Raw genomic sequence first — 19690 nt, 5'->3', positions numbered from 1 at the left:
TCATGTGGGAGATTATAGAAACCCTTTTGTTTTGGTTTGGTTTCGATGGGGAGCAAAGCTCTGGAGAGATCCTGTTTGTCAAAACTAAGAAGAAAGGGCCGGGGCAACTCATAAGTGTGATAGCTGCTTAGAAATGTTAACCTTTAGTTACCGGGTTTATAACATGAGTCTGTTTAAACACAGTACTGTATATTTGAGATGATATATTGAAAACACAGTATATTCAAATGTTTGGCATAAATGCTTACATTACTTCCCAATCATGAGAATCTATAATAGGTCCAAATAGATAGCATGGACCCATTAAGCTCAACACAGCCCAACTATTTTATTTGGGTTTTTTCAGATAATATCTTCTGTTCTGTTTGCCTTTACATGCATCACTTTAGAGAGAGATTACTTCAGTATCCTGACTAAAACAGGAGGATTTTCCTCATGGAAATGTACCAGGTCTGGTGTCACATTTACCAGTAGATGATGCAGTGTGGACAACAAGTGTTTGACTAAAGATTAGTATTCCTCATTTAATTTTACTTGATGAACGCAAACGTTTTTTTTCAGTTTTTTTTCTTCTAATTATGTATTTGTAAAAATGCGTGTTCAATATCACCAGGTATCACTGGATGTGTCCTGTATTGGTTTGATGTAAAACAACACTTGTACTGTATAATATATTGCGCCGCTATGTTCACATAGCATGAACATAATGTGTTCAGTGTGTGGCATAGAGGCTGAAATATTTTTCTTTTATCCAACTATTATAAGAAACATCAAGTAGGCATACCTTATGTAAAAAAAAAACATGTTGCAAAGATTCAGTTTGTGACATTTATGAATCTTGGCTATTTTGTTTTCATCTACTCCCTCTTTATTAGATTTAAGGTGAGCAAAAAGCAAATGCTGTGGTGATATGTTGACATCTAGGCATCTTTATATTAAAATGGGTGTTTCCCTCAACCTCTAATAAATTAAACCATTAATCGAAATGCACATGTACTGAAGAGGTTGCAAAAAGGATTAAACAATTCAAGAATATCAGAATGAAAGAAATTCTGTAATTCAAAGAATCGGATTCCATTACCTCTTTTCTCTCTTTGTTTTTTAAATGTAGGTGTATTTTTCATGAGGTTTTCTTTTTCTTTATTTGTAACATACAAGGGAACATTCTCACTGACCCGAGGCTGTATTATTACTGACCAATTTAAGGCCTCATTGTCAAACAAATGTGCTATCAACGTTGCCCAAATCAGTTGAACTAATTGCCCTCCTAAAAGCATCAAAATACATCATTGTTTTTCTAATGTTGTCTGCTTTCTTTGTCTCATATGTGAATGTACATGTAGGCAATATTTTATATTTTACTCTCCCAGCTATGTTCAACATGTTCCATGAGTCTTGGAGTTGATAGTCAATAAAGGTACTGTAGTCATCTCTGAATAACATCCTCCGCTGCTTTTTATTTCTCATAGCAATGTTAAAAGGTTCAGGTGTTAACAGTACAACCTCTTATCAATGCAAACATTTAATTATATTTATTTTCAGATCCCTCCAACAAATGATTTCATTTTTAAATGAATGTATCCCAAGGGTTAACATTAAAATGTTGTGTCACAGTGTTAGCCAAAATCCATTTTGTATTTGTATGTTTATTTTGACTATTTCTTTTTCAAATGAAAGTGAAATTCTTAATCAAATTTCCTCAAAACATTCCCTATACCTTGCAAAGTAAAACATGTGTGGGTTTTTTTGTGTTTATGTGTATAAAGGATTTGTAAACTGTAATTTAAGACTGTATATATGCTCCTGTGTTTAACCATAGTTGACAAATAGTTTAACCTCAACACAACTTCTATTATCACACTCAACACTTAGTATCTCCCTTGCTTTGATGGATCCTGTGAATGTGAGAAATGAATGTATGAATGAGTGCATTTAGAAATATAAAAAATTATTCATCCTTGACCCGTTTGAATACCATGACAAATGGTAAAATGCTTTTGTATTTCCGTGTACTATATGCAAGTATGGAAAACATTCATGTACTACTTGAATTGTGTATTATAGGCCTACTGTAAACAAAACATTTATCATTCAACTCTGTATAAAGTGTTATATGATCAAATAAATCAAACCTCAAATTTTCTTTGTTGGCATGTGGAGTTCATGGGAATTTTGGGATACAGTACTTTGTTTAAATAAATTAGGTTTGCATTTGGAGGACTGTAACAACATCCTACTTACAAAGGTTTCAAGTGTGGCAAATTAATTTGCAACCAAGTGCACCAAACAGGTCCAGTTTACATAATGTCCTAGTGTCTAATCCAAATTAACAATGTCTTACCCCTAGACAGACAATGTGTGACCACAAGTGACACATGTAAGATTTTAACTTTGGAAAATGTTAGACAACAGATTGATTTATCACGAGGCGTGTGGCGCAGTGGATAGAGCCTTGGTGTTCACAAACCAGGAGGTCACAGGTTCAAAACCCACTGCAATCAGCATGTCGTTGTGTCCCTGGGAAAGACACTTCACCCCAAATTGCTCCTGTATGTAAGTCGCTTTGGATAAAAGCGTCTAACATGTAACAAGTAATGTTATCATTTAGATATCTTATCAGGCTGACACTTGGGTACTGCTGGGTCCTTTCACTCCGTTAGGAACCTTCCTAAGCTTAACTGACGAACGTAACCCTCTTCTTCCTTTGTCATGTGCCATTTAGCCTTATTCCATGCCATGTCAAGAAAGCCAGCGCTTTTCAAGCGAAGAACTTTATTTACCATCTACCAAGAGCCACGTTAATTAAGTCTTGTATTATTTGCAATTTGCCTTTGCACATTCTTTCCTACATTTTGTAAAAACTTTTGTTTTTGTACTTTTGTTGTCGTGTCGTTGCATTTGAGTCCCAGTCATTGTCACGTTCTTTACGTTTTTCACACTTTCCACTCTTAAGAAAAACAAATGTATGCAATGCAGAAGCGCCCAAGATTAGGTAAAGAATTACTTAATTAATACTGTATGTAATAACACAAATATATGACTTATTCACCATCTTTATATAAAATAAACGTAAATGTAAAGATGAGGATGTGTAAAAGCAGGGCAGATGAATAGATTAAATGAAACTTGAAAAATACAAATACAAATATTGTAAAATTAAGGAGGAGCAAAAACATTCTGTGATTTAGTTACAACATTTGATGGAGACATTTTTTATTGGAAATGAAATGTTTTATGAATCACTGTGATCTTCATCCGTTCACTATAAGGCAAGCAGGTTCATGTTGCTTTAAGGTTTTGGTGTGACTGTGTCTGATATCACATTTGCATTGTTACACATTAACATATGCAAGTAAGGTCACCTGAGGCTCATTGGATTTATTTGGTACTAGTTCAAGTGAAGGTTGACTTAATTACAGATGTTTTATATCTAACTTTCAGCCTGGTGATGCATAAAGCTTAACGAAATAATACGTGACTTATGGTAAATCAATAATCGGTTTGGCCATAACACAAACCAGCCAAGGTGAACACCTCAGGTCACACAACAACAACAACTCTGTTAAGGCAGTGTTATATGAACAAATCAAGAAGTTAGAGAGAGGGTTGCTCGTGCCTAGTACTTCAAACACATCATCTTTGATTAGACTCTGTCTATGAAAACCATAAAACAGTTTAATCTATTAAGAGGAGTTAAAGAATGTTTGTTTGTGTTTCTCCAATTCTGCTGCCACAAACCTCATTAACCAAACAATTTGTGGTGAATAAGAAATGGCTTATTCATTTCTGAGAATCATGGTATGCTGCAGGAGGCAATGTTAAAGTATTCTCATTTAATCCCATGCAAATGTATATTTGACATCTTTCATTTTGTCTTTGTAAACAGCGTCAAAGTGCGCTGCTTCTGCCGGGGTTAGCTGGTTTTTCCAGTCTCCAGCAATTCCTGAAACACAACATGGGGAAAAAAGGAAATCCTTATTCAGTTGGAGAAATATGTGCACCTTTCTATCTTATTTTGAATAGACACATATGTTCTTGCTATTTAGAAATACAGTATGTCAGTTTCTATGTGAGGATTCCCTTATGGTCCTGATACCATCCACCAAACATGACTCGGCACCAATGAATGCCCTACCCCCAAAGACATGTTATGACTATGATTAGATAGTACAATATTAGTGAGAAAATAAAACAATAAAGCCCAGCAAACTCTCCATAAACACCATTATGTATTTCATGAACAGATCATTTCAGGTATACAGTATTTGCATTCTTTTGGTTGTTGTATTTTGATGTGTTAATTGTTGCATTAAAATGCAATATTACATCACTATAATCATTCTACTAAATGGCATGCTTTCTGTTGGGGAAATAATTTCCAAGGCCCATAATTTTGACCCAGTTTATCAGTTCATACTGACCTGACTGAGCACACGCACCTTGGCTGCTGTGCTCTCAGTGTTTTGTCTCCCTGTTTCTGCCTGTTGGCGTCAGCTGATAGAGGTGTTAGGATTCTATCTTGTTATGCACAATGTTGATTATTCTCTCTGAACTAGCTAAATACATGGGTCTGGGGTAGAGTTCTTCAGAATTGATTGTGGCATCTCTACCGTGTGGTCAACTCGTGGCCCGTGCTATGTCTTGTGAATTCTCTGGCCGAAGCTCCAAATAAACCGCCAGTGTTTGCCATCAAAGCTCCAGCTCTCCTCGTGTCTCTCTGATGCCCCTTTCACACCAACGCGTTTTCAGCGCCGGCTCGGAGCTAGAGCCTGAAAAGTACCGGTTTTTCCTGTTCACACCGCAGCGGCGCCGCCTCTTAGCTCCGGAATCCGGTTCACTTCCAGCTCCAAAACATTGTCGGTCTAGAAGCAAGAGCTTCGGAGCTAAGAGGCGGCGTCGCTTACGTCTCTCTTACGTCGAGGCGTGCAGGAAACTAAACCCACCTCCGCTGAACATGGGTCGACTGAAGAGTCTCGTCATGCCTGCCTACAAGCAGTAGCGCTGAGCAAAGTGACTAGAAGGCAACCACACACTTATAAAAAAAACACACTTTATAAAGTCAGGCAACACTAACCAGGCTTCGTGTGATTCTGTTTATTTGTACCTTACTTTGACCATCCGTTCGCTGTTATTGATCATTGTGGAGAGCAGGCAGACGTTTTGTTTGTTATTATAGCAGCTATCGGATGGAATCAATACATGGGCTGCACAGGTTGTCATGTCCGACTATCACAAGTAGAATCATAATGAAAAATACGCCGGTAAAATGTGCCTGTCGAAAACGGCTTAGCAAGTAGTCAGTTTAGCTTCGGTTGCTATGCTAACATCACCCATGTTATACCAGAGAAACTTTCATAACAGCGTTGTGATGCCAAACAGCGTCAATTCAGACTGACAGACATTCACTTAAGGGGAACTGGAGATATGTATCAGCTGCTTGTGTGACAGTCAGATAGTGAATACTTTAGAGCCGTGTGAGCTAACCCGGAGCTAACGGGAGAATAAACTCCCGTGGAAGAGCAGCCAGCACTGCAGCGGTCGGTAAATGCCGCTGAAACACATTAATAAACAATGAACCACGGCACTCTGGAGAAAAGTATAAGGTTGGAGAAGTCGTTATTTAAATTAATCTGGCTTCGTATGATTAAAAGCAACACGATCATCGACCCGACGCAGTCCCCCGTTGTTGTTGTTGTGAGCGCCGTTGGGGAGCAAATCAGCGATGTAAACGGTGACCTCATGACGCAGCAGCGGCAGCACCATCCCGGCTCTGTGTGGTGTGAACAAAGCGGGAGCAGAAAAGGGAAACCGGAGCTGAACCAGAAAAGCTCTAGCTTGGAGCTAGAAAGGGAAAAGCGCTGGTGTGAAAGCCGCATGAGTCCTGACTCCTATTGCTACAGAAGTTTCCCCCACACTTCCATGCTGTCAATTTGCATGATTTTTCTGCTACTGCTCACGTGGCAGGGGCTATAGGGTGTCGCGTTCTTTTATTCCAGGAAAGACAAACAACTTCTAAGTTCAACTATTTCTTAAAAGAGAGCAAAATATATATTTACTTGGCCAAGGTAGAGTTCAGGTCATAGAAATCACAGGCAGCAGAGCTGTAATCTGTAACTCTATTTACGGAAAAAAGAAGATTCCCTCCCTACTCTAGTCATGCTATCCTACGTAATTTGTTTTGCTAAAGTTTCCAAAATAGATAGTGGAATCCTCCATTATACTGATTCCCAGTTATGCGTAGGCGTTGAGCACACACACACGACCAAGGTCAGAGCGATCTCCTTTTCTCAATAACTCTTTGTCTTCTCACAGTGTCTGCACCTGGTCGTTTCGTATCCAACCCATCAGAACCTGGGATTGGTGATTATGTCTATTTATTCCATAGTCCAACCCGGTATCACGGCAAGACGTGAACATGTGACGATCTACCATGCTGGGAGACGTGAATAGGTCACGGTTTCGTCCCTTCAAACGTGACAGTTACACGGTATTGTTAACATGGCCCAACCAGTGGAGAAATACCCGGAAGTGCCAAGCAAATAGTCTACCGCGCCTATTGGTCGTTTTTTATTGTCAAAATTAGATGTTTTTAATTTATTTTTTAATCGTCACACTCGATTTCGCCGATTTTCTTGTTGCCCTAGCTGGTCGACACCTCTTTTAGCAGAAACGAAGGCTACATTAATGTATTAAATCGATGTTAATCCATGTGTGTGGAGGTGTGGATGTGGAATTAACGGACGTGACGTTGTGCGATTGCGTTGCCAGGCAACGCAATTTACAAACTCTTCAACTACAACCCTAATTATATTTAAAAACATTTTAGAAGGCCTCACGAAATGCTTTAATGTAAATTAAAATGTAAATGTGAAGGGATGTGTGTAATGTGGTGATTGACATTATTCACCCACGGATCTATGGGTGATCTAAAATGTTCCGCACGGACATTTTAGTTAACCGGACTCCTGTTGATGTGAAATCCGAAAACATTTTTTAAAAATAAAATAATACTTTATTCCGAGTTTGCTTGCTTTTCTCTTTGGAGGTCATCACATAACGGCATTGTAATACACGGTTCGGCTGCATTAAATATGACATATCTGCCGTAGTTCTGTATTTATAGAGCCCTGATGAGAAGACTTCTGGACAAACAGGAAGCACTGCCGCCAAAACTGAAAACGTGACGTGGATCATAAATATATCAGCAATTAAACAACATCTTACATTTCTTTTCACACAATACGTCTCCTTGCAGTATCAATACTAATTCGGCTGACTTTTATATTTGATCCAATTGGTAGATAGGTTATATTTACACCATTATCATAGCAACATCTCATGAGCACAATAAAGCATATAATGTAATAATAAGAATCAACCTTGTAATGTTATATAAAAATAGACTCAACAAGGGTCAGTTGACCACGAGTTCGGGCTACATCGTAGAAGTGCTTTGTCTATGATATTCAATTCAGTTCTTACTAACAGAAATGTCAGCCAAACCTTTTGTACTGTATGTATTATTTAATGACACTCACCTTTCCTGAGAAACTCAGACTTTGTCTGGTCCAGTAATTCACGAAGAGCAGTAGAGTAGTTTGACATGTTGTTCTTCTTCATGTTCTTGAACAAACATCGGTCGGCTATCTTCTCTATCACTTCATCGTCCAGAGATTTCTGCAGGAACTGAGCCATGTGGCACACAGAGCCCTTCAGATCCTGCAGACAAACACAGATCAGCTCATATTCCTGCAGCGGCTCTCCCAGTATACAATATCTTAGTAGGAGGAGTTTGAAGATGATTGCTAAATCAAGGTCAGAATTATTAGGAAAATATTTGGAAAAGTGATTTGAGGCAGATTTGAGGATTGTTACTGAGTCTCACCATTATCATCTCTTCATAGGAGATGTGTATGATGTGGTCTTCATCTTCAGCATTCAGCCAGCTCTTTACATGATCAAACCACGAGCCAAACATAACTGGAAGGAACAGGAGACACATGTATTCCTTTAATAAGAGGTTATCATAACTTAGTATTTGTGTTTACTGAACTTCATGGTCTTTCAAGATCTCCCTTGTTAAAGGCTACACATAATGCAAAATGCACTTGCTAATGGCTTTGCAAGATAAACATTTATCCATGGTGTGCTAGCGACCCACAATGTATAAGAATCGACCGTTTTCTCTATTTTACTCTTGCTGGTATTTTGGGTTGCTTTAAAAAGACAGGTGCTTAAAATGAGCATTTTCAGAGAATTTATAAGAACAAGAATGTGTTTTTTGAACATTAAAGTTTGTAATCATGGGCCAGTAAAATCCCAAAACACAATTAAGAATGAGCATGATAAGTCCCCTTTAAATCATGTTACCAGGTAAAAGGTTTTTTAAGAGTTTTCGTCCCACTTACTGATATGTATCTTGTTATGAACGCATTCTAAACATAGCTGTAACAATCAGAAAAACCTTTTCCATCAAGGAACTTGTGGAGGAACTGGGTCTGTGGGCAGTGGCGGCTGGTGGTCTTTTATTTTGGTGGGGCTCTTGACGTACCGGAAGTGACCTACCGGAAGTGACCTACCGGGGGGGTCCGGGGGGTTTACCCCCCCGGAAAAAAAAATCGAGAAATGACCCCTTAAATGATGACTTCTGGTGATGTTAGAGGGGGGGGGAAAGGAGAAATCGAGGCTTAAAAATATGAGAAGACTGATCAATACCTCCATAATCTTCAGTGTGCAAAATATTATTTATCAACCTGAACATCTAATACTTTACCAGGAATTTGTGTTCTCAGAACTGGTCTGTTTTTTTCTTTCTTAAAACTGTTCATGTTTTATGAACCAACACCTTCACCAAGTAGCTTTACAGTGAACTGCATGTGAGATATAAAATTAATAGCATCTTTTCAGTAGCATTAATTATAAATATTTAAGTGGTTCAATACAAGTCACTACAGCATTTCAAACTGAACTGTGAATAAATGCAATTTAAAAAAAATAACCACAGCACAAAATGTCAAATTGTGTTTTTTCTTTGTTTCTCTGAGGATTATTTACAAACAGGCTTATTTACATATAGCAATAACTCAGAAATGAAAAAGCTACATCGTCTAACACGAACAACCAGTTAGCATAATGATAATATATGTGTTATGTACAATGTAACTGGCAAGGCTAGAGCAAGAAAGAACATAAAGTTTGCAAAAGGTTTAAATAACTTCAAGTATCTGTCTTCAGATTACGTGGAGGTTTTAGTCCGATGGGAAGCAGATTTTAAGCGACACCGAAGATAAACCAAAAATGTGGTGGAGCTGCAAACCGTGTAGTGTTGCTGGGACAGAACAGTAGCTATAACCGTTGGAAAATACATCACAGACAATGCAACAAACGTGGAGACAGAACAATCACTTCTGTGATAAATGCCCACTTATTAATAAACTTCTAACAACCATGGGAAACCTCCTCTCTACATATAAAGTGATATCCAGCTTATTGGCCTATAGCACCTTTTTTACTGCTTTGAATAACAAAATGTGCAACAGGCAGAAAAAAGACAAAAGGAAACAAGAAACAACTGTTCCTCTGGGGAAAAGGAGTCGAACGCAACAGGTTTCCAAACAGTCCTCATGTTCCTGGACTTTGTGGTTGAACAAAACATCTTAGGTATCCAAAAGTAACTTCACAACATTCTGCATTAATTATGCATTAACATTAATTGTCTCTCTAATGAAACGCATTTTTTTAAGGGTCGGCCATCTGTGTTTGCTGCGAGAGCTTGTGTGTGTGTGTGTGTGTGTGTGTGTGTGTGTGTGTCTATTTGTAGAGGAATTTTGCCCTTCTCTCCTTCTGAGTGGCAAACCTCTCAATGACTCTGGTGTTGAAGTCAGGAATGCTCCTAATGAGTTTTTTCTCAATTGACAGCATAGCCAGAGCATTCAGGCGATCCTGTGTCATGCTGTTCCTCAAGAAAGTCTTTATCCTTTTCAGAGTGGAAAAGCACCTCTCTGCCTCAGCCGTAGCCATGGGTGTGGTTACAAGAACCTTCAGAAGACTGACAGTCTCTGTGAATGTCTCCTGCAGATTATTGTCAAGGAAGAACTGGAGCAGAGTAACAGCACCACTGCAAGCCCTGAACTGGTCATTGTCATAGACGAGGGACAGTTCCGTCTTGAGCTTTGCCTTGTCCAGTAGAGGGTAGGCCTCCACAGTTGTTTCCAGCGCTGCTTCAGGGAATGTTCGGCTGTGCTGCTGGAACAGGTCTCCTTGCAGGAGGGTGGAGCTGATGAGGTGTTTGGTGAAGGAAAATCTCTCCTTTGCGTGACTCAGTATGGTATCACATACCTATGAAATAATGCACAATGAAAAAATCAAGACATAATAAATAACAGAATCACCTTTTCACATCTATCAGTCATGATGTCATTAGTGTCCCCTATAAGATGTGTAACAAACAAAGAGCTTTCTTGTGAATGGAACCTATCAGAATAACAGGACATCTATCTGAGCATCAACAGAACAATATTACTGTTTAAAATTAAGTCACTACAATATATACATTTAATGACTATGTTTACACTTCATTCATTTATTGTTGGGCCCTTTCTGTCCACTGTGGTTGCTTCTGGAAGCCTAAACCTTTTCTGATCTGTCTTGATCCCCTTTGAAATGTAGAGACTGTGGGACACTTTTTGCAGTTTAGGCCTTGTTAAGTGTATACAATTCAGAATGTAATAAGCAATAGGCCTTTCCATGTAGATATTTTAACTAGCCTACCTATTTATTTAATTTACAGAAAATGGGCTTTCTTGTGAAATGTATCATTATTGTGATATGAAATGACCTATATTATGAAAGGAGCTTTTAGTCATAGAACACGTTCCTATTACTGCTTACCTCTCTAGCCAACAGCTGTTGCTCTTCATGTCCAAGTCCCCTCCGTTTCTTTGTGGGCAGCTGCAGAGATCCACTGCTTTCACCAGAAGGAATGGAGTCCCTGATCCAAACCACAAGTAACCATGTACAATTACTCATTGTGGCAAGAATTGACAAATTAACTTGACTATTTGAAATAGTAGTCAGAGATACACCTTATAAACGTTATATAATATATACATTTCCAGTAAGCCTGTTTAAGATATTTAAACAAGTATGTGTGAGTTGGTCTATTGTGTTCAGCTAAATCACATTTAGGTTTCACAGATTTCCTATAATAAGCACATCTCAGCCATTGTAAATAATGATTTACCTGATTGTTTGTATGCTGCTGGTGAACCTCTTGATGAGTCCTGTGATGTAGACAGAGTCGATGTTCCTCTTCTGCAGTTGGCTAAACAGCATGTCTACATGTGGCATGATCTTGTGGAACAATGTCAGGAAAAAGCAAAAAACTTCATCTTCCATCATTCGCACAAAGCCCCCGGCTTCTCTCACTGTTATGGGATCAAAGTCACCTGAGTCTCTGATCGTCTGGAAACACCTCAGGATGTTCTCCTTGTGCTCATATACAGTGTTAACAGCACGACTGTGAAAGTTCCATCTTGTTGTGGAAGTGCCAGGAAGTCTGTGTGCCACCACTTGATCCAGGATCGCAGTTCGCTTGAATGACCTGGAGAAAAATGCAGCAAATCCACCAAGGTCTGAAAAAAATGTTCTTATCTTGGGGATGTGGGATGTTGCCTGCTGCATAATTAGGTTCAGCTGATGCGCATAGCAGTGGATGTAGTGCGCACTACTGTACACATCCTTCACTTTCCGCTGAACTCCACCTTTAGCTCCCCTCATCACCGCTGCACCGTCATAGGCTTGGGCGATTAGTTTGCCCTGTTGTCCATCGGGGAGGATAGTGCCCAGCCTCTCCATCAGCGCGGTGGCAACTGTGTCAGCATTCGCATTCTGAAGAGGAATGAACTCAAAAAAACGCTCCTGGACGTTGTTATGCGGGTCGATGTAGCGTAGCACAAGCACTAACTGGCAGTGGGTGGAAATGTCAGTTGTCTCATCCGCCTGAATAGCTAAATAACTGGCATTTTTTACTTCCTCCAGAATGTAGTCTTTACAAACTGATAACATGCAGTCCAAAAGTTCATTTTGCACCGTCTTTGAGGTGCCTTTGAAAACCGTAGCCGTTTTAAGGTGATCCTCCAACACGCTATCTAACGAGGCCAGTAGATTAACTAAACCCAGAAAAACGCCGGGGTTGTCGGATGTGTCAGCCTCGTCGTGGCCACGCAAAGCCAGGTCAAAGCCCCCACAAAATTTCACACAATCAATTATTTTAGACAAGACGTGCCTATTCTTGTCCACTTCTTCATTGTGCTTTTTCACCGAGATCTTGTACCCTTGATCTAGCTGTGCGGCTATGTTAGCTTTGCCTAGCATGGCTAGCTTAAAGGTGTTTGTCATGTGTGCCTTAGTGCACTCGTGCTTTTTAATTTTGTTGGACAAATGCTTCATATCGTTTACTCCTATCACAGTCCACGGGCACATTGTATCTGTCCCCGGCTGTTTGAAGAGCAAGCATGGGAAACAAAAGACAGCATTTACCTGTTTGCATCCAGCTAGCCAAGCCTTTCTTGTGTACCAGCTACTTGTGAAGCCTCGTGTATAAATGTTGTCTTTTTCACGAGATTGCTGCGATATATTCAAATCGGGTTGATCCGGTCCAAGGTCTTTAAGCAACAATTTATCTGCCAAACTTCTCCTTTCGAAAGGATTGGAGATTAGCTCTTGAACAGAATTAGGCGGGGACCGAGGTCCGGAGACTCCACCTGCACACGAAGCCATCCTCATCAACTACTGCGTCAACCGGATACGAGTCACTGTCCAAACTACTCACAGACTGCACTGGGCGCTGACATTGGCGCCCGGTGACCGTCATCTTTGACGACGCTGATTGGCTGAAATTATATTTTCGCGGCATAGTTTACACGTTACAGATAGCAACAGTCAGCTGCTGGTGGCTGCTGCTGCACTGGTTGAAGGCTCCTCTCTTAGCGCCCAGACGAGAGAAGGTGCATGGGCAAGGCCAGGCAGGAAACATGTGACTTATCAGTAACTTTAGACATCGTAACACAATTTTAAACGAGATTTTATTGTAGATTATACATTTTACTGATACCAATTATATAATATTTACCTTGTTCATTAAAAATAAAAATAAAAATATATATATTTTTTTAAACATTTTTTTTATTTTTATTTTCATTTTAATTTTTTTTTTTTTTTTTTTTTTTCAATATGGGAAGAGGTGGGGCGGCGCCCCTAGCGCCCCTATGGACCGGCCGCCACTGTCTGTGGGCCTGGGTCCACCAGGAAGGAAGCCGGCTCATGAAAATGAAAAAACGATGTGAACACATCTTTGGGGTTCCTCATCACATAGATGAACTGCAGTGATGACATGACGTTAGACCCTTTCCTTCACACATACTGTCTGTGATGCGTTTATCACATTGAATCTGATCTGCCTTAGTTGATAGGTTTACCTTTGGCTTTACTTCAAAGAAAGATGGTGGCATCATGTTGGACTGGAAGTGTGTAGTCAACAGTCGTGGAGAGGGCCTCTGTTCAAGTTTGAGGGAGGCGGTCTGCTGCAGTTCAAGCCAGGGAACACGATTCCAGTTAAGAATCGTGTCAACAGGTGCTGGATCTCCTCCACTCATGATCAGAGGGACAATCTCCTTCATCCAGATTGTACCTAAACAAAAACAAAAAAAGATTTTCTTAAATATGTATTTATTAGCCCTTGCAAAACTTGGGGTGAGATGAAATTATACCCATTTTCACCTCACCCCTTACTCGTTTGCTTGTATTTAAATGCGGCCTTCAGAATAAGATAACCACTAATTAATTACTCATGAATTGTTAATACCATGAAAACATTCCCAAAGTCACAGGCAATAGCCAACACGGAGGGAGGGTTTTTTTCTTATCTTGTGTGCTTGCCAAATGTAATACTTCATACACATGCCCAAACACACCATCCAAAAGATGGTTAAACTATTATTGAAAACTCTGGCCAAATGTCAATCTCCACTCAGTGTCAAGTTAACTTCTTATTTCATATGATTTTACAAGAAATGTTACCATGTCGTTTGGATATTATGTTGAATCACCAGTAAAAACATTGCTTTGTAGCTATCTGTTAATTGTTTGTGCAGATTCAATACATGAAGGGACACACAATTAGAAAGAACTTAAAACATTAAGTAAGTCAAAATCAGAGGAACTAACTTGCTGATACTTGGATCATTGGCATACAGTAGTACTGTAGGTTCATTGTCCTCAACCGGACCTCAGAGCATGGACAGAGAGATCATGGTACCGCTGTAGGCCTTGACCCCGGATATCTTTGAACACTGCCTAACGACAACCCAACGGACCCATCTGAAAAATGAGCTAGCTATAGCTAAAGCCCATCTTTTACAGTAACAGAAAACCCAGTACATATATCTACACTGCAATTATCGTATAGTATATTTTGAAAGACATGGGGTCTAGTGTTTAATAAAAGTGTTAAAAAAAAAAAAACATTGACGGCAGGCAGGGATTTATAGGCATTATATTTAAACTATACTTTTGGACACTACGTCACAGGAACGATGGAAAATAGCTATGTTTTAGCAGTGATAAAGAACATTTCAACACCTAACACTTACAACTCACCAGATTTGGGATACGTCACAATGATGATATCATCTGGGCGAAAAACAAACTCTTCAAAGTATTTCAGACTCTCTGGCGTGTGCACAGATGAGACCACGTAGACCCCCTTGTACACCGTGTATAACTCTTCCTCCGTCATAGTTTAAACAAAAGGTGCAGAATCTCTGTTGATGAGGGAACTTATATAGTGGATGTGTGTGTTTGCTTATGCGTTTGTGCTCGTTCCCTGTTTAAAATAAAAGGCATTGAGTAAATATTTAACCTACACTGAACAAACATCCCCCGGACTCACACCTTTGCCATAGTTTCTAATCCAAATGAAAAATGTTTTACCTTTAACCATGTCACACTGACATTGCCTGAAGGCATGTGGCGTAGTGGGTTGTGCGTTGGTGTTGGGATCAGGGGGTTACAGGTTCAAACCCCACTGCAGTCAGCAAGTCGTTGTGTCCCTGAGACACCTCACCCCAAATTGCTCCTGTGGGGATTGTCCACTGTATTGAGTACGCAAGTTGCTTTGTATTTTTTTTATATCTGAGACCTATGATATATGCCTAAAAACAGCATAATAGGAGACCTTTAAGTGTAGTTTATCACACACACATCACATATATTCACATATTACTCTGTCTTTACCTCTGTGTGTCTGTTGGCATTTTACCCTGAGTGCAATGCTAATCTTCTACATATCATATTCTATTTACATGTATATAGACTTCTTGCACTATTTGTATTTTATTATATATGTTGCATTGTTGGAGGAGCTCAGGTCAGAAGAATTTCATTGCCATTTCTACACTGTAGCTGCTGAGCATATGACATTAAAACCTTTGAATATTTGAATCTTGAATCCAGTGTGTGTGTGTTCACATAATCTGGTCTTTATATCTGATTTCTCCCGTGTTTCCTCAGACTGTGTCAGCGTTCGAGTCCCTGGGGTCAGAAGGCTTTCTCTGGATACCTGGGGTCGGACAGAGACACCTGGCAGGTGAGAAGCTCTGAGAAACACACCTTTCTATCATCAGATTTATCTTGATTTTATATATTTTTGTTGTAAGAATAGGTGTGAACAAAATATATGACTATTATCAGATTTTATCATCACCCTAAAAACATATATATTTTTGTTGTGGTTGTATAAAAGTACAAGAACGAACAAAATAGATGAAAACAAAGATGGATTAAAGCAGAATATTTGGTTAGACGAAAATATTTTATGTGAAGTTTGGACATAATTATCATGATCTTATTTGGTAATCTATTTTAAAGAGCATTTTAAAAGCAAGCTGGAGGTTTATAGAAAAAGCACCTATTTTTCTGTTTCTTTAATATTTATTCTATTTATGTAAGTGTTTATTGGAGCCTCCAGAGCTTTATGACGTTTGTCTATTGACTCGTTTGTTACGATGATTTGTCTTTTTACTTCAAACTGAATCTATCGAACGATACAGTAAATAACCTGCCATCCACTATTTTAGTATTTCAATAAATGTTGACGTGTGTGTCTCTGTGTGTGTGTGTGTGTGTGTGTGTGTGTGTGTGTGTGTGTGTGTGTGTGTGTGTGTGTGTGTGTGTGTGTGTGTGTGTGTGTGTGTGTGTGTGTGTGTGTGTGTGAGTAATATTACTTATTAGTATGGCGTTATATTTGTGCCTCTATCCTGAGCACGCAATGAAACATGTTGAGCATAGAAAATGCTATTGAGCGCGCACTTGAACATTTTTGAGCACAGAGAAATATATTTTCTCTCATAAAACTCCTGCTCCGTGCACAAGCAGACCGCTGCACGCGCTCTCTCTCCCTCGCTCGACCTCTCCACTCTGTGCGCGCTCAGCTTTGCCTGCCTGCTCGCTCAAGTTGTCACAGCGTTACAAATGTGCCACAAAACCAACCAATCGGAGAACTCGAGAAGGTCAATTCTGATTGGCTGGTCGTCTCCAATCATATCTTCTATCTGAGATACAAGAAGAGAGGGATTTTCGGTTGCCATCAGGCTGTTGACGTTCTTATTACACATCCATCGTTGACATTTACAGGACATGACAGACTCGAATGAAGAGAATAGTACGCCACAGTGTCAGGTGAGTTATACATTTCTAGTTTTCTGATATTAGGTTGTTGTTTGCAATGCCTTTGACGAAACCTTTTATCCGATCGTTTCAGATAAGGGTGAGTTTGCTAGCCGGCAACATAGCACATACCACATTTGTTTTCATAGTGATGGAGATGAGGATGAAATGGCTTCACCATTGTCTACTTTCACCCAGCCCACACCTGCCTCACCCTCACATTCCTCAACTTATTATAATTTTCTCAGGCCTCGTCACCGTTCGCAACCGATCGGACTACTGGAGGAAGAAATGGCCATATAACTTCCAGGCTGGTGTGTGGCAGACAAAGACTGTTCCCGTTCCTGACGCTGTGTTGGACTACAACCGAAGCATGGGCGGCGTGGATGTGTCTGACGCTTTGATCGGGTACTACAGCGTTCTCCACAAAACGATGAAATGGTACAAGACTTTTTTTTACCATTTTATGGACATTGCAGTTGTGAACAGCTTCCTTCTCCACAAGGAGCTGTACAATATGAAGAGTGACCCCAGCAGGACAAAGCCACACACATAGAAGACTTTCAGGGAGCAGCTTGCTGCAGAAATAGGCGCGTTCACACCGGAGTACTTTTCCCACAATAGTTCATCAGAACTACGATATATTTGCGTTCACACCAAAAAGCCCCAGGAACTAAAGTAGTTCAAATGAGTTCATCTGACCCGCTTTTCAGTCCCTGCTAGAGAGCAGGGACTGTAGTGGGAGAAAATAGTTCATACGTCTGATTGGCTGTGCGGAATGCAAACCACGGCCCGTTTAACTCTGAATTTTTTTTTGGAGCGGCCATTGTATTTGCTGGCATTATTAGCCCAGCGCACCAACGAGAGTACTTTTGTGAAAGCAGTTATTATGGCAACAATAAGAATACGAAAATCATCGGAGCGGTGGAGTGATGAGGATGTGTCGGCACGTCTGGCGATTTACTCGGAGGATGGGATCCAGCAGCTTCTACTGAAGGCAGTTTCCAACTGCAAAATGTATCAGCGTTGTTCGGTAAAGTTAGTCGACATGGGAATCTTCCACAGCGCACACTCATGCCGGGACAAAATAAAGAAACTAAAGCAGGACTACAAACAAATAAAAGACCATAATAACAGTGGTTAACGGCCCGAAGACCCGTAAATGGTATGATCGATTAGATGCTCTGCTCGGCGACAGACCCTCATTCTCCGGCACTTGTGGTGAAACGGCGGATTCAGTGGCCTGTGAATTGTCCAACGACGACTACTACGAAGGTAAAAATAAACTACATGCACTGCACTGTTTTAATCTGCACAATACTGGTCTCAGATGTACTTTTATTTGCTCAGTAGATCGAGCTAGCCATGCTAGCCAGAACTGGCTAACACTGCTAGCCAGTTCAGCCTAGCATGACTAATAACATCATTCTCGGCCGCTATGAAAACCTTTTTGACTTGTGAATAAGTGTGTAATGTTTTCTGTAATTTGCTTCACTAACTCATGGCACTAATCGTGTGTTTCAGGCGAGGCAGGACAACTCTCTGGATTGGAAACAAGTGAGCTTTCCCCTCCGGATCACAACAGCAGCACTTTCTCGTCTCCTTTTCAACCATCCAAACGCAAAAGTACGTACAAACACACTGTAACTACTCTGGTCTTGAAAGAACGTTACGCATCGAACTGATGTCCACTAATCACGTTTATTTCCTTCTTGGTACAATTATGAAACACCGTGAAAATACATCGTTTACACTTTTAGCGCCCTTTTCACTCTCATAAACATCCGGGCTAGAGGTCACATGACTGCCGGTAAGAAAACTTATCATTTTTGGACAAAGTTCAAGCGTACATTAAGCACTCACAAATATAAAACAATAAATAAGGGCACTTTGAGCGTCAGCTATTTGATGCTAACTTATCTTCTACTTTACACCTGCATTTTGTACAATGTCCCTGTCTGCACCATGTCCAATGTTGTCTCTGTTGACAACCTACTAGGCGATTAAACTGATCTTGTATCTTGCTTATTTCTCCTTAGGAAAGCGGGCACAGGATGACAGCTTCCTTGACACCATCATGGCGATGGACTGCCGTGCCATGGCCAGCAAGGAGAATGAGGACCTGCGTGCCAAGGAGATGCACGACGAACGGCTGCTGCATTCACACAAGGCCCAGGAATCGGACGACCAGCTGCTGATGGTGATGGCGCGCCAGGTGGAGCAACAAAATGCCTTTCAGGCTGGGCTTCTGGCAGTGCTAAGCAAGCTGATTAAATCCAACAGGCCTTCAATACAAAAATTAAGAAAAACTTGTCGTCGTTGATAAACTGTACAATGACTTGTTGGGAGGCGTGTGGTGCAGTGATCTGGTGCGTTGGTGTTCGGATCAGGGGAGCACAGGTTCAAACCCCACTGCAGTCAGGATGTTGTTGTGTCCCTGGGCAAGACACTTCACCCCAAATTGCCTACACCTGGGACAGTTAATTTTGTATTATTGTGATTATATATATATGCCACTGTTATTAATACTGACACCTAACTTTGCACTAAGGTGTGTCTGCTGCTGAGCCTACCTATTGTTATTATATATATATATATATATATATATATATATATTGCCACTGTTATTATATTGTTTTGATACTACTGACACTTATTGATCTGCTGCTGATAAATAAAAGAGAACCTACATGGCGATTAAACAGATAATGTATCTTGCTTATTTCTCCTCTGACACTTTATCTTTACAGTGACCTGTGTAGCATCCTATACATCACATGTAAGTGATTATACTGATACCATCATGTTTTCATCGGTTATAAACTGGCAAAGCTTTATTTATTGTGTCCCACCCCAAATATGTGGCTTTGAAAAAGATCATTTCATTGTATTTCAAAATGGTGTCCATCAACACAAACACTATATATAGAAAGAGAAATGGTTAAGTTTGTAATTACCAGTGTTG

General features: G+C 40.1%; 2 protein-coding genes and 1 long non-coding RNA gene across 3 annotated transcripts; 1 reads left to right on the top strand and 2 right to left on the bottom strand.

The window, feature by feature from the left end:
• Nucleotides 1-3818: 3818 nt before the first annotated feature.
• Nucleotides 3819-14797, bottom strand: LOC117474514 (sulfotransferase 2B1-like). The gene is made up of 7 exons (XM_034120338.1): nt 14659-14797; nt 13479-13690; nt 13285-13380; nt 8465-8498; nt 7886-7980; nt 7539-7719; nt 3819-3943 (listed from the first exon to the last, which is right to left on the bottom strand). The coding sequence occupies exons 1-7, from the start codon at nt 14795-14797 to the stop codon at nt 3834-3836; spliced, it is 867 nt and encodes a 288-aa protein (XP_033976229.1). The 3' UTR covers nt 3819-3833.
• Nucleotides 9411-12582, bottom strand: LOC117474513 (zinc finger MYM-type protein 1-like). The gene is made up of 3 exons (XM_034120337.1): nt 11243-12582; nt 10891-10990; nt 9411-10338 (listed from the first exon to the last, which is right to left on the bottom strand). Exons 1-3 carry the CDS (start codon nt 12481-12483, stop codon nt 9811-9813), a joined length of 1869 nt encoding a protein of 622 aa, XP_033976228.1. The 5' UTR covers nt 12484-12582; the 3' UTR covers nt 9411-9810.
• Nucleotides 14798-17919: 3122 nt separating the features above from the next.
• Nucleotides 17920-18585, top strand: LOC117474487. Its single transcript, XR_004555103.1, has 2 exons — nt 17920-18000; nt 18250-18585. It is a non-coding gene; the product is annotated as an uncharacterized LOC117474487 (long non-coding RNA).
• Nucleotides 18586-19690: the final 1105 nt, after the last annotated feature.

Source organism: Trematomus bernacchii, unplaced genomic scaffold, assembly GCF_902827165.1.
Source record: "Trematomus bernacchii unplaced genomic scaffold, fTreBer1.1, whole genome shotgun sequence".
NCBI classification, from domain to species: domain Eukaryota; kingdom Metazoa; phylum Chordata; class Actinopteri; order Perciformes; family Nototheniidae; genus Trematomus; species Trematomus bernacchii.
The sequence above is the reverse complement of the archived record's forward strand: the minus strand, read 5'-3'. Positions and strand labels throughout refer to the sequence as shown.